The 15,408-nt window shown below is 38.8% G+C and overlaps 1 protein-coding gene across 1 annotated transcript in view; it reads left to right on the top strand.

The window, feature by feature from the left end:
* Nucleotides 1–15,408, top strand: part of ppfibp2b (PPFIA binding protein 2b) — a gene marked incomplete in the record, with an annotated part of 84,691 nt that overhangs the window by 60,766 nt on the left and 8,517 nt on the right. Inside the window, 14 exon segments of the mRNA XM_014033082.1 lie at nucleotides 2,355–2,567; nucleotides 3,366–3,458; nucleotides 5,807–5,918; nucleotides 6,082–6,114; nucleotides 6,679–6,740; nucleotides 6,822–6,897; nucleotides 6,988–7,070; nucleotides 7,665–7,732; nucleotides 7,805–7,873; nucleotides 9,331–9,391; nucleotides 9,595–9,642; nucleotides 11,871–12,027; nucleotides 13,526–13,661; nucleotides 13,749–13,868. Coding sequence (XP_013888536.1) covers nucleotides 2,355–2,567; nucleotides 3,366–3,458; nucleotides 5,807–5,918; nucleotides 6,082–6,114; nucleotides 6,679–6,740; nucleotides 6,822–6,897; nucleotides 6,988–7,070; nucleotides 7,665–7,732; nucleotides 7,805–7,873; nucleotides 9,331–9,391; nucleotides 9,595–9,642; nucleotides 11,871–12,027; nucleotides 13,526–13,661; nucleotides 13,749–13,868 — 1,331 coding nt within the window.

The raw sequence follows: 15,408 nt of genomic DNA, 5'->3' as shown, positions 1-15,408 counted from the left end.
TGTGTGTGTGTGTGTGTGTGTGTGTGTGTCCTCCTGGCAGGAGGAATGACAGGCATCCCTTTTTGTGCGTTCCTGAGGGTAAAACACTTTCACCTCAGGAAACCACACTAAAACCACAGATTAAAAACTTGCTGCCAGCTGTCAAACACCTGAGAAAAGACGACTTTTCAGGCTGGAGGGGCTTAGTTTGATGACCTAACCTGCTTTCAGCTGTGGAAAAAATACAGTTTTATGTGTCTGACATGGTCTTTATACAGAAGTTATCACATCATTTTCGTAAAAACCAGGGGAAAACATTATGTACTCCTTTATGTGCTTGTGTCTGGTTTTATCTTATCTGGTCTTGTTCAATTTTCTTTTTCTAAGTTCTGCGTGATAGTCCAGTTTCTGCTCCATCTAACGTTATCATCTTGGTGCCAAAATTGGGGTTGTTACAACCAGAGAGCCAGTGGTGGGCAGTGCTGATCCAAAAGTTACTTGTGCAAGTTCTAAAGCACTTATGTTCAATAAATCTTAGCAGAAGCAAATTATAAAGCTAATCTGTGCATGCTTGTGCTGCCTCAGTTTAGCCTGAAGTTTAAAGTTTTGTTAAAAGCAATGGAAAGGAGGAAAACACTTACCTATGTCTTTGTTTTAAATTAAACTTTAAGCAGCAGAAGCATGCACAGTAGATCTGCACATGGATCCTGCTACTTCCTGTCTGTTAACCAATAGGAGAGGAGTTGAGCCAAGAAGCTCCGCCCACTGTATTTGCATAATGAGGCAGAAATGCATGAGGTAAAGTAAAAACAGGAGACATAGAAATGTAAAAACAACACATGGAAATAAAAAGACTTGTGAGAAAAATTAAAAAATATATAAACCTTTAAGAGACACAAATGCAAGGACAAGTAAAAAAAATAACTTAAATATATTTTTTAAAACCGTAAAATGTAAATTATGTGCTAAAATATATAACTTATTGGAACTAATCTGGAAAAATAAATGATTTATATAAATATATAAAACAGAAGCTAAACTTCTCCTTTTTAAATTTAATTTGTGTTTTTTAAGTGTATTTATTTATTTATTTATTTATTTATTTATTTGTCCATTAACATTTTTCTGCTTTTATTTCCAATTATGTCAGTGTTGGTCCTCCATACCCACCACTGCAGAGAGCTTTAGAACAAACAACAAATATGTCTTCAGTGTTGTCACGCCGAGCTGCTAATATTTCCCCTCAGAATGAACCAAAGTCAATAAATCAGAACCTTTAAAACCATTAAAGAGGAACCACGGTTAAGTTATTATCTTCTCAACAGCAGTGCAACTAAACTCAGATCTGGTGCTAACATGTTGCTAACATGATTGAATGAAAACATTGTGCACATAGTGACTTCTGCTGGAAGAGTGGTGCAGCAGTACGTATGACAGAGCAGAGGGGAGAACAAAAATGAACTTTCAAGTCATTTCTTCCTGTAAATGAGCACAATATGGTTTCTTTAATGAGTCACAGAGCAGCTGATCTGCTGATTGCTCCTTTTTTCGTTGTAGCTGGCAGGACGTGTTTTAGTTTTTCTCCCCTGACCCCCGACACTAACCCGATGATAAACTCCTGCTCCGGTCCTGACGGCTGTCACACGGCTAAGTGGAGCACAAACACTCCCCTTGTGTTCTGACGCATATTTGAACTCATATCTGTGTCTCACACTATTCCAGCAATGTGAGACGCTGAGGCCTGACCTGCATCTGCCTCAGAGCTGTTCCTCTCACAACACACTTTTTTTTTTTATTACAGTTTGGAACTATTAAATGACATAAAAACATGATCTGACGATGTTCAGAGAAGCTACGGCTTTATTTGTAGCGGGTTAWTTCTTCTTTTAATAATCTCCTCATAACTTGGACAGATTTAGCACTTTTGTATGTTTTTATTTTATTTTGCCTTTATTTTTTTGTGTTTTATGTTTATTATCACCCACCAATAGAAGGTGAAGGAGGACAATAATGTTTTTGTTTATAATAAACAAAAAAAAAAAATCTGTCGGTTGTGCAGATGTAAAGGTTGATGTAATGTCTTACATAAGATGTTATTTCCACAGTTTAACCAGTGGAAGATGGAGGAAAATATGCATTATTTCAATAAATGCTCACATTTTATGCTTATTGTTTAGATTATTTTGTGTTTTTATTGCATCAGCCGCCAGCAGTGATGATATAACATCCTTTCCTCTGTACAGACTGATGAAGATTATCCACTTCTCTTCTTTCTTCTCCTAACTTCACACTTGACTTTTATTGATTTCTCTTTTCCTCCCCTCACAACTTCACACTTTTCTGTCGCCCTTTCGTTTGACCTCCGTCCCTCCCAGTGTGTGGTAAACCTCATCAGTGAGCTCCAGGAGCAGATGTGCAAGTTTCAGGAAGAGATCAGCACTCGCATCCAGGAGAAACGAGCACTGGAGGAGAAGGAGACCCAGGAGCCCGGAGGCCAACCGGCCCAGGGCTGCAGTCCTCCTGCGGGGTCAGACCTGAGCCCGTCTGGCTCCGAATCCTGGAAACACAAAGGAGAACAGACCGTTCACGTAGGGAGACTTGATGGATGAACTCATCTTATCCCCCCCATCATTCCTTCTCCGTTTCTTTCACCTTTTAACCCATCCATGAACTACCACGCATCTGGAGTTTTCCACAGAATCAAACTAACAGCCTCTCTTGTGCAGAGTGTGTGTATGTGTGCTGCAGGATGCTGGGGGTGATGCTCGGCTCTGGTTTCTGCAGAAATGAAAACTTTTGATTGGTTTTCCAAATGCTTGCACTCGTTTGAGGAGCTGTAAAACGTGTGAACGGGAATCTTTTACTCCTCAACTGTTTGAAACATTTGGACTATTTTTCAACCCGATCGTGTCTCAGTTAAATCTTGGGTCGTGTTTTTAATGTGATCAGGTGTAGTTTGTGTGCATGGCAACTATTCTTCCACTTACTAACCCGGTTTTCTGTCTGCTCCTTCCTGCTCGGACCAGGTGGATGGGTCACGTTCCGAGAAGTAACTCTTTCCACGGTTTTCCCTCAGACAGTGGGAATGATCTGATGTGCCGTCTGGAAGCCTTCCAATCGTGTTCTGGGCTCATCTTTTTTCCTGCCTGTTGATAACTGCACTTTGTGGTGTTTGTTTCAGGAAGGACCGTGTTTCCTTTATTAACCACAGTTCTGTCCAACCCTGGAAACTTTTTATAACTTCACCGAGTTTGAACCTGATATTTAAAATACCCTCCCATCCATATTAGCATGCATACGTCCCAGTGCTGTTGACAATCTGTTTTTCCTTTCTACATTTGAACATTTGTTTACCTAAAATACGATTTGATTTGGCTTGCCGGCAGGATTTGGTCCAGGAAGTAAAGCAGCTGAAGAGCAAAGTGGAGGAGCTGGAGGGAGAAAAGAGCCAGTATGAGAGGAAACTTCGAGCCACCAAGGTACACCGCTATAATTTAAAGTGTTCACGCATCAGATGATGTGTTTGTAAAGAAGATGCTTATTTTGTGATTTTATAGTATATAATTCACATAACGGCAGGAAATAAACACTGTAGGGTATCAGGAATCTTGTTTTTTATTTTAAAATTATAAAACAGACTTTTTTCACAAGAATATCCAAAAAAACTGATAAATGGTAACTAAACTGAACTTATAAAGCACTTTTAAAGTCTGTCAATTTCAAAGCACTTTACACTAAAAACTATAGAAAGATCAAAAACAAAAGATGCAACAGAGAAATCAAATCTGTCAGATCCTCACTACAAGATTTCCTGTAAAAACAGGAGAGAAGGCAGGACGATTTTGCTCCAAACCAAGAAAAAAAATGAAAAATACGATTTGTGAGGAGTTAGAAACTTTTCCGACAAAGCCTCGGTAGGTTTTGTCTTCTATCCTGTACAGAAACTCATCTAATCCTGATAGATTATGGTGCACAGGTCGACGGTGCTGGGGATGACATGGGCCATAAACTGGCTTGGGCCCCGCTCATTACTGCTTTGCATTTCTAGTTTTTTTTTATTTTTATTCCTTCATGCCTGATGTGATGTGAGCTTTGCATCTTCATTTTCAAAACTTACAACTGTTCTTTTGACACTGATTATTTCTCTGATTTACAAAGAAAGATTTCTGTAACTAATGAAGCTGTTTTATTTATATTTCCCTTTAGTCGCATGAACTTATTTTGGTATCTTTACATTCTGACATCACAGTTTTTTTTTTTGCTAATAAATCAAAAAGATAATTTAATGCTTAAAATAAGGAAAATCCCTCCTAACACATTGCTTAATATGGGTTGCTTTGAAGGTCACGCTGCTTACAATCCTCTCCTTCCCCCTCTTTCACTCTCTCTCTCCATCCTCTTTTCTTTGTTAACTCCTCTCCGAGGCGTGCTCTCTTCACTTTATCTTCCGCCTCTTATCTCCCTCCCTCCCCCCATCATTACCCACTTCCTGTCCTCTGTCCCCTCTCTCTAGCTCTCCATCTCTTATTCTCTCCATGTGTGTTACCAGTCGCTCATGACCCAGCTGTCCAGCCTCAAGCTGACTGTGGAGCACACACAGCTGGAGAAGCAGCACTGGGAGGAGCGCTGGCGCAGCGCACAGGTGCCTCCTCTTCCTCCCGCTCTTTCTCCTCCTCCTCGCTTTAAAAAAAATTCTCCTATGATTAATGCCTCTTCTTTTGGCACTTCTCCTTCTTCGTGTCTTCTTCCTAATTGTTATTGTTCCTAATCTCTTGGAATAGAATTGGAAAGTAATAGTAGTGTTCAGTATGGAGAACCGAAACTGACATAATTAGAAATAGAAGCAGAAACATATAAATGGAACAATAAACACATTTAAAATGCACCAATTAAATTAAAAAAGGAGAAGTAAACAAAAGTAAGGAGAAAAACTCTTACGTGTGCCTTTGTTTTAAACTAAACTTTAAACTTTAAGCTAAACTGAGGCAGCAGCAACACAGTAGATCTGCACATGGATCCTGCTACTTCCTATCTGTTGACCAATAGGAGAGGAGCTGACACAAGAAGCTCCGCCTGCCTCATTTGCATAATGAGGCAGAAATGCATAAGATAATGTAAAAACAGTAGACAGAAAAATGTAAAAACACATGGAAATAAAAAAATATTTGTGGAAAAATTGTTTTAAAATTATTAAATATATTCATTTAAAAGACAAATGCATGCACAAGTAAAAGAAAAATAAAAAGTATATATATGTTTTAAAACAGTAAAATATAAATTATGTGCTAAAATATATAATTTTATTGAACTAAGCCAAAAAAAAATATGAAGGTCAATTAAATTATAAAACGAGGTAAAGTTCTCCTTTTTCAATTTAATTTGTGAATTTTAAGTGTATTTATTTATTAATTATTTATTGGTACATTTTTGTATTTCTGCTCTTATTTCTAATTTTGTCACTTACTGTCCTCCATAGTTCAAAAGCCGACAGAATGAAAATCTATCCTTCTTCCCTCGCTGCTTTTTGCCTTTTATTATCAAGTTGAATAATTTGCACTTGTGTTGCCAAAAATATCACCTCATTGACTTGTTGCTTTGTATTTTTATTATGTAGTTTTTGCAGCATTAAACATTTTAAGGTTGAAGGTTTTTGTAATAAGTTCTGGGTGACTTTATGGCACATTTAGCAAAAATAATAATAATAATAATAATAATAATAACAATAATTTTTAATCTCTGGTTTGCTCAGTTGCCCTAAACTCGTATATTATTTGAAACTCGGTGACCTGGAAGACCACGTCAGTTCACGGTTTGTCTTCGTCCACAGGCGGAAATCTCAGAGCTGCAGCACCTCCTGGCCTCCAAAGACTCGGAGATCGAGAGCCTGCAGACCCAGCTGCTGTCCAGAGGCGGCGGCGCCAACGAGAGCGCGGAGAGAGGTACTGACAGCCTGACTAACCGCAGCAGACCCACGCCTGTTGGCGCTGACGTGTGAGAGACGGCCAGCGATACGCCTGTCCGTCAGCTCACATTAATGTCACCTTTCCTCTCCTCTGACATGAACTTTGACTGTTCTTGACTCCCTGCTGCCCTCTGCTGTAGAGGAGGTGTATATCAGGCAGCTGATTCAAAAATGTAAGGCAAGGTGTGCTCGCTGTTCCCACTGGTCCAGTTTCAAACCAAACTCTCTTCTTTTTTTATTTGCCAGTTTAAATGTTTGACCTTTGAACTTTCAGTTTAAGTTTGAGTCCAAAATTAGTGGAAATATAAAACTGTTTGCTGATGGGTTTGATTAGAACCTGGACCAAAGATTGTGTGTGTGTCTGAACAGAATGTTATGAAGTCTGCATCTTTTTAAATTCATGCATCTTTAAGAATGTGCCTTCAGTTTTTCAAATCTCATAGTTATATAAAGTGTTTTTCTGCTGATGAATGCAACCCAAAGCCACGTGTCGTCACTCGTCTCCTCAGTTTGCTGTTTCCTTTCATGAATCCGTGCTTCCTGTCTCAGGTGATGCTATGAGGGAGCTCGTGCTTGTCGTTGTGTGTTTGTTTTGCCTGTTTGTTTGCATTAGCACGGCCGTCACGTCTGCCTCCCGCACCCCTCCGGGCTCCCGTCAGACGGCGGGAACTAACTAACATGAAAGTTCTGAGAGGTCCGTGTCAAATTTCTGCCTTTTTTCCCCCCTTTTCTCTTAGACCAGGAGTACCAACGGTTAAAGGTTGGAATGGAGTCTTTGTTAGCTTCAAATGATGAAAAGGTAAATTAAATCACTTTTCCTCACTGTCACTGCTCAGTTTTTCTGCATCGAAAAATAAATTTCTGGGTTTGGTGATAACAGGATCGCCGTATAGAAGAGCTGACCCTGCTGCTCGGTCAGTACAGAAAAACCCGGGAGGTTCTGGCTCTGACACACGGTGAGGCTTACATCTGTTTCCTGTTCTGATGTTTGGTCATTAAAAAAAATACACAATTAAATCTTTAATGATTTGTTTTAATCAAACCAGGGAGCAGTGAAGAGGAGCTGAGTGGAAGTCTAAAGCTTAAAGCCATCACACACAAAGCCCATTCGGACATCATCAGATCAGAGGTACGATGATTATTCTGGAAATAATTTGCTTACAAACTGCAGATTTTTAAAGGGCCTGTGACATCAGATTCTTGTAATAAACATGAATGCATTTTTGGAAAGATAGCATTGATAACATGTTGCAAAACAAATTTCACCCCACTGAGATGAACGGTTGTTGAGATATTTGCCTGTGAAGAAACAGGAAGTGATGTCAAAGGGGAATGTCTGCGTGTAAACAGAGCGTGGTAACAAAGCTAACAAAACAGACTGTGGAGAAGAATCTGATGTTTCTTTAGATTATTTTTAGTCTCTATCAAAGAGACATGAAGAGTGCAAGTTTAAATAATTTTGTTTTAATAAACAAAGACCAGCGAGTTTATTTTATTAATGAGTTCCCCTTTGATGTCACTTCCTGTTTCACTTTGGTTGAGCCAAATTCAAAATAAAATATGCCAGTTATGTGACAAAATGGGTAAAATTGTGTTCAATGTCAGTTTTCTTAAGTATAAAGATATTTTCTTTGACTTTTTGTTTTTGAAGGATAGGCATGTCACAGGCACTTTAAAGCTTTTCTTTAAAATTATATATAAAATTTATTTTGTTTTTGTACAGATGTCATCAAGAGGATCTTCTCCGCTCATGCTGTCCTCATCTCCTTATCAAAGAGAAATGGATTTAAGGTAAAAATGCAATAAAACAAACACACCACTAAAAATTATAATTTACTTTATCTCATATTCTGTTTGTTGTAGTTTTCAGAACTGTGTGGACTCGTCGCTGCTGACCGCCGGCGACACGAGTTTCCTAAACGGATCGTCATTGTGAGTTCTTCAGTCGCTTTAGTAAAACAAGAAAAAACACATTTGAAAAAAAAGATTTCAGGTGTAAAAGCTGCATCTCTCTGGGCTGCAGCTAACTGGAGAACAGCATCCATGAGGGAGTCTCCTGTCGCCTGAGCTTTAAACACATTTGTGCGACAGATTTTCTCTCAAAACAACCACAGAGTCGACAAATAATGTTACTACACCCGAAGTTTGACACAGTACATTTACTTTGTTACAATACTTAAGTCAGGGGAGTCAAATTCCTTTTCACCACGGGCCACATTAAAAAAAATTCAATTCAAAAATACTTTATTGATCCCAGGGGGAAATTAGGTAATGAACGTTATGGTGTCCTTCAAAGGGCCAGTTGTAGTTAACTTTGACGTTTTATGTTTAACATTAACTAAACACAAAACATCATGTTTCTTGTCACAATGACTGAGCTCTACCTGGTATTTCCTGCATAGAAACAGTGTTTTAACACATCCTCTTATAAACACTGAAAAGTACTGTGTGCGACTGACTAAATGTGAAATAAATAGTATTAAAAGTAAAAATAAGTGAGTTTTACTGGTGAGGAGCTGCGATCTTGAATTCTGAACTCTCCCATTTCCTACAGGGAATTCCCATTCATAATCCAATGCATTATGGGAGATGTAGTTTATGATCAATGCTGGCTTTAAAGCAGCTTATTTTGAGACATTAATTCTGTACTATCCAACTAAATTGCTCAGTTATTTAAAGCCATCAGCTCAGGGGCAGGACAAGTATTATAATATTTCACCTTTTAAATGTATTAATTTTGTTGCATTTAATCATAAATTTAAAGTTTACCACTGATATAAAAACTATTTTTAAATTAAGTAAAAAATAATACAAATGAACCTTGAATTGTAATTTCCTAAATGTTTATTTAAATTGTAACTTTTACTCTTAAGTTTTTACATTCAAAACATAAAATACCTTGTTACGCTCTACAAATTTAAATCTGACTGAAGCTCATCATGAGTTGTTTTTGCACTCTAAGAAAATGAAGCGTTGAATTTACTTAAGTTATGTCAAATGTTTCCACTAAACTGAGTTCAGTAAATCTAAAACAGTTTACTCAGTTTGGCTCAGTAATTTCAACACATCATTCCTTAAAGTGCGTGTAAAAGTACTTTTACTTTCCTGATTATTGTAAGCAGTTTTATGACTTTTACTTTTCTTATCAGTGAAATGAATCGTTTTCAGTTAAGGTATTTTTACTTTTACTTATTTATTTTTTTCAAGTACTTCATACACCTCTGCAGAATCTGAATCCGATAAAACAACAATCCTAAATGAGAGCAGACGTAGACAACAACGTAACGTGCACGGCCCAGAATGTGCACACAGAAACAGCGACACGGCAGCAGACTGGTTGTTTTGTCGCGTCTCGGGGTCTCCTCAGTCAGATGCTGCTTGTTTTCCAGGCACCGGCGCAGGTTGTTGTCCAGCAGCCTTGAGGAGCTGCAGAGTGGATCTTTACAAAAGGTCTGTTTTAATGTCTTTAATTCATTAAAATATTACAGCTTTATCCTAAACTATGAATTAGTTCTAACTTTCTAAATGTGCTTTTTTGTCTTTTTTTAACTGCACTAACTCAGCTTCTTTAAATTGTCCTGATTGCTCACCCACTAACTCTGTGTTTGTGTGTTTGTGTTGTTTTATCTCTCTTGTGTGTGTTTGGGCTTCAGGCTGTTGAGATCCAGCCAGTTGAAACAGAATCAGACGTAGGGGCAGAGGTACTGATCTCCATATGTTCACAGAACACATTACTGCTCTGCAGGATTGGTTTTATTCTCATTTTATTCTTTTGATTATTAACAGATGAACAATTTTATTAGAAAATACAGATTATAGGTTTTGTGCACAGAAGTGTTTCACTTATCATTTAGCTTAAACAATAATACTTTTTACCCAGTGGACCATATTTCTAGAGTTGGAAAAAGGTTTAGCACTGTTAGAAGCGTTTGCAGAAGTTAGCGTCAGATAACCAGCATGATGTCATCATCCTGCAACAAACATCAACAATGGCTGCAGCTAGCCACGGCTAATGATGCTGAAGATGATATTTAAAATCTAAACTCAAAATGTGTTCATAAAAACAGTCTGGATGGTCCCTGTGGTCCAGCAGTTTGAACCGCAGCTCAGACACCAGCCAGAACTGCAAGTTTGATGTCTTGCAGGGAAGCTTTAGCTGCTTTGGAGCTAGCGGTTGCTATCGTCTCAGGATGATGACATCATAACGTGAGCCGAGCACCAACGGCAAAGGCTGCGTTCCATTCCAAAATACCTAAATGTGCACTTCAACGTTTAAGGTTTAACTTTGACATTTAGATTTAGGATTTAATGTTAAAATGTTTAAATTTCGCATTTAGTAAAAATTAGCTAAATGTAAAAACAGTGAGCTAAATAACATTAAAATAAGAAAAATTTACACTGAAAAATGAGCTAAATAATAAAAAAAATTTATGAAATTTTTTAACAGTTCATTTTACATTTGGCACCCTATAGTAGTCATTCATTTTTGTTTGCCTGTAATAATTTTTACTTTTATTTTAACACCATAATTGTTTATTATAACTACTAATTCAGTGATTATAGTAAAGTAAGTAAGTAAAAGTTTATTTATATAGCACCTTTCTTTTTCTTTTTTTAATCACTTCAGTAGAAAAAAGAACTTAATATTAGTTTCTTAATTTCTTCATCATCAGTGATTTTTTAAGTAAAGGCAAAAAAAGAGGGAAAAACAAAGAGAAAAGTAATTAGAAAGATTGAAATAGAGATTAGAAGTAAATATACACCAAGACAACACAGGACCACAGACCCAACATCTGTCCGCTCATCAAAAAATAAATGGATAAATACATGGATGGCTTACATAAATATATACACATACCCATACATGTATAAAGATATCCATACACACATGCCTACATACAGCCCCCCATGGTTTCATGCAGAGGGTGGTGGGGGTTGTCCATGATGGCTGTCAGCTTTGCCAACATCCTCCTCTCACCCACCACTACCACTGTGATGTACACACACAGTGACCAGTCAGAACCCCCCGGATCAGAGCACCTGTTTGTGAGCAGTTGTGAACATGCGTGTAAATACAAGATTTCTCCAATGGAATATTTAATAGTGACTGTGGAGGATCGGAGACCCAACCCCCAAGACACGAGGCAGACATAGACGTAGAGGGTCACAAAGTGCTTCACAAAGATGCAAAAATTATACAGATAATAATAATAATAATAATAATAATAATAATAATAATAATAATAATAATAATAATAATAATAATAATAATAATAATAATAATAATAATAATAATAATAATAATAATAATAATATAATAATAATAAGACAATGGGGATTATGGGGAAAAAAATCTTATTTCTGAGCCGAATGATACTTCAGCTGCAGGACATTGGGACGTAACCGCTGCACTTTGACTTCCTCTTTCCAAATGAGCCGCTGTAAGAAGTTCAAACTGAATCTTTGTTTTTGTTTGAAAGAAGTAAATGCTTCATGTGCATTACACACACACACACACACAGACACACACAGACAGGGCCGAGACCCACCTGAAGTGGCTGTCGGTAGCGCTCGGCATCATCGCTGCCCCCCAGCTGTTCGGCTCCGTTGCTCTTCCTCCGTTATTCCTTCCGACCCCCGCTGACTGTGACGCCCGGTCAGGTTCTTCCATCGTCACCCTCCGACGGACATGCTGTTACGCAACAGAGCAAAAGAGCAGTTCGCATCATTTCCACCCCACTTATCTCACGAAAGACTCGAAACACAGATTTATTCCCTGAATTGCAAGAAATGTTTTGTTCACTTTATAGCATTTAGCTAGTGTTCTGCTTCTTTTAGCTTTAAGTCGTTCAGTTTAGTCGTCAGTTTGTGCAACGTTGTGACAACCTATCAATCATCTGTGTGTTTTTTTTTTTTTTTCACTTTGCAGAGTCCCCAAATGGAGCTGAGCAAGTACCAAACTCTGCCGGGGAAACTGAGCAAAAAGAAGAGGCAGAAGGACGAGCTGAACGGCCTCGGAGGGACGAACACCGAATATTTGTCTCCCGTCCACCTGTCTCCGGCTCACAACCAGGACTACAGCCTGAGTGAGTTTCTGCTCGTAGTTTTAGGTTTTCAGCCTCAAGACGACAAACCAAACATCCTTTCAGTGGAGGAGAGATTTGTTCTTCCTCTCAAGCTTTTATTTTTGTCACAGAGTTTGTTTGTGGGGTTTCTAAATTAATTCCTTTGCTTTAGCATCAGGATGAAAGATTCTGTAATTTAACTCTGCAAAGAAATGATCTTTTATTTAACGTTTTAACCACTGTTTGATTGTTGTAGAGATGATCCTAACAAAACGTCTCACTTTGCTTCAGCTGCTTAACTCTGTGCGTATTTTCTCCTCTGTCTCCTCGTGTCCTGTTCTGTTCGCTGTTGGACTGTTTGTGTTCTGAACGCAGTCCGCTGCAGGAGTGCCAGCGCTCCGGTTTTAGGTACTGCATGCCCTCACAGAAACTCAAACCACGCTCACAGGACGCACCGAGCCGGTGCGCTTAGTCACACGAACACACATCCGTCAAAAGAAAAAACACTGTTTATCTCGTGAAGGAAACAGGATTTTCTCCGTCGCAGTAAAAACCTGCGAGCTGAGCCGAGTCGGGCCGGGGAACTGGTTTCTCCGAGGATCAAGCGGCTCTGAAACCAGGATTATTGGGACGCCCTCGTGACTCAGAGGGCTGTTGAAGATAACATGTGGCTTTGACATTAGCATTTGCTAAAACTTGTATGTTATGAGCATATCTGTGGTTTTGGAGCTTAACGTAGGAGAGTAACGAAGGAGGCAAACTTAAAGGATGTGTAAACATTTACTAAAGTAAACAAAAAAAAGTGACAACCTGTTTTCCTCCCATGCTCTCACATCCGTCACTAACTTCAAACATTTTTAGGCAGAAGCAGTCTCATACCATAATAAATAGATTTGCATGTTGCTGCTTTAATAAAAAGTGCTTTTATTTTGAAAATAAAGTAGTTTGGACTAACTCGGGCCTCTGCTTCTCTTCTCGTGTCACTAACCTCCTCTGACTCAGGATCTCCAGGAAAACATGACCTCTATGACGTGGGTGGGTATCGCAGGTTAAAGCTTCAGCTGCTCTGGATGCAGAGTTTTCCTTTTATTTCACTTGTTTTTATGGTTCTTTGTTTTGCATTTGTTTGGTGTTTGCTGTCTGTAATTTGACTTTTTTCATTCTGTGACCCAGAATATTTATTATTTATTATTTGACATAAAAGAATCATTATTTTGACTTCTTTTGTTTCATTTTTTGTATTGCCGCAGTAATTGTTGTATGTTTTTGGTGGTTGTTTCACATTAATTTGAACTCATTAAGCTGTTTTTGTCATTGTTGCTGTGTTTTATTCTTAAAACTTTTTCAATCATCTATAAAATACGAGTCAAACTCCTGGAAGGTTTTATTTACAGGTGCAAAGAACACTTAGTTAAAGAAAATGTTTATTAGAACATTTCCGACAATAATTGATCATCTTGTAGTTTCTGCTCGTTTTCTGATCCACGCCTTGTGTTTCTGTTTCGTTTGCGTCCTGCAGACCATTCAGGGAAACTGGAGGAGTACATCCTGTCGGATCAGTCCCCGCTGTCCTCTGGAGTGGACTCTGGACAGCAGTCTCCCGTCTCACCAGAGAAAAGAAAAGGCCAACGAGGCATTATGAAAATCTGGGGGAAGTAAGTTTTTTTTTAACTTTACTTTGATATAATTGTTTTTCTCTCTGAGTTTTTGTAGAAATTTATTCTCACGTCTGTCATCTCCAGGATCCGTCGCAGTCAGTCAGGCAGTCCCGTCCAGGTTCACGACCCAGAGCTAGGGGACTTCAAGAGGGGGGGCTTCAGAGCCACGGCTGGCCCACGTCTGGCCCGTTCAGCAAAAACACGGTATGCCGACAAATTAAAGAAATACTGCAGAGTCTGAGGCAGAAGGGTCCCTTTATGAAGACACTGAACTGAATGTTGTTAAACTCTGACTCGTATGATTTATATTAATTTATGAATTCTTGCAGGAGTTTCAGTTGGATGACTCTTATGGAACTGCTGATCTTTTTGTGGCAGCTTTGTTGCACAAAAAATGTCTCCGGTTTTTGAATATCAAACAAAATATTTGTAAATAAAGAGAAATAAAACCTTAGGTTAATCTTAGTTTAAACTTTATAAACATTCATTGTAGTTATTTTCATTAAATTACTGTCACTTGTTTTGTTTTCATTCAAGAACAATGAGGGTTTTGTAGAAAAGGTTCTCAAGCCTCTTCTGGCCCTCGGCCAGGGGCGGAGCCAGAGGAGTGGCAAGGGTGGTCACCTCTCGCACCGGATTGGCCACCCCAGGTGCCACCCCTAAACAATTACATTTTCAAATCAATTCGAAAAATTTCTTCATTTCATTAAAAAACAAATGACTATATACAATAGAAAAGAAAATACATAAGTCAAAAATCTAACTAAAATGAAAGGTAGCAGAAGAAGAATAAATCTTATAATGTCTGCTCCTTTTATCCTCAGAATATATTCAAACAAAACATAATTTACAAAACAATACAAAAAAAACTACAATTCACATAGCTTCACATTTTACTTTTCCATACACACACACACACACACACACACACACACACACACACACATATATATATATATATATATATATATATTTGACAAGTGTATGAGGATCTTGGATTTTGTATTTAGATTTAGATTTTGGTAAATTTAGTTCTCTGACACAACTGTACTTAAATACATTTTCAGCTGTGAGTGTTTAAAAATGGCTGAATTATAGCTCTTTGTAAAATTAGCATCAGCATTAGTGGTTAGCTTAACTTGGAATTAGCATTGGCAATGGCCATGTGAACATTATGAGCAACTCCACAACAAATTTCGGCTGTGTCCAAAACGACAGGCCGGGTCCTCCGGAGGACCCAGACTACCCGGTCTCGGCGGGCCGGGTCCTTGGTAGACCGGGAAGACCGGAAAAAAAAGAGGCTGTGGATTTGGACGGTCTAGCCTCCCCTCCTTACCCTGGCGTACGTCATGTTACCTAGCAACTGTGACGACGCTAAACAAACAAACTTCTCTCGCTTCGTCCGCCATTACTAGCAAAAAAGAAACTCCGGTCGGGCCGCAATGCATTATGGGATATGCTGGACCGGGAAGGATCCATCAGACCTTTCCTTCGATTCGGGGAAAAAGAAGGACGTATTTGTCGGCCGCATCGGAGGAGTCTTCCGTTTTGGACGTCCTTCGTCGCGGCGCTGTGACGTATGCGGCCGACAAATACGTCCTTCTTTTTCCCCGAATCGAAGGACAGGTCTGATGGATCCTTCCCGGCCCAGCATATCCCATAATGCATTGCGGCCCGACCGGAGATTTTTTTAAGCTAGTAATGGCAGATGAAGGGTGTGTCCAAAACGGCAGGACGGGTCCTC

The sequence above is a fragment of the Austrofundulus limnaeus genome, unplaced genomic scaffold, assembly GCF_001266775.1.
Source record: "Austrofundulus limnaeus strain Quisiro unplaced genomic scaffold, Austrofundulus_limnaeus-1.0 Scaffold7, whole genome shotgun sequence".
NCBI lineage: Eukaryota > Metazoa > Chordata > Actinopteri > Cyprinodontiformes > Rivulidae > Austrofundulus > Austrofundulus limnaeus.
The sequence above is the reverse complement of the archived record's forward strand: the minus strand, read 5'-3'. Positions and strand labels throughout refer to the sequence as shown.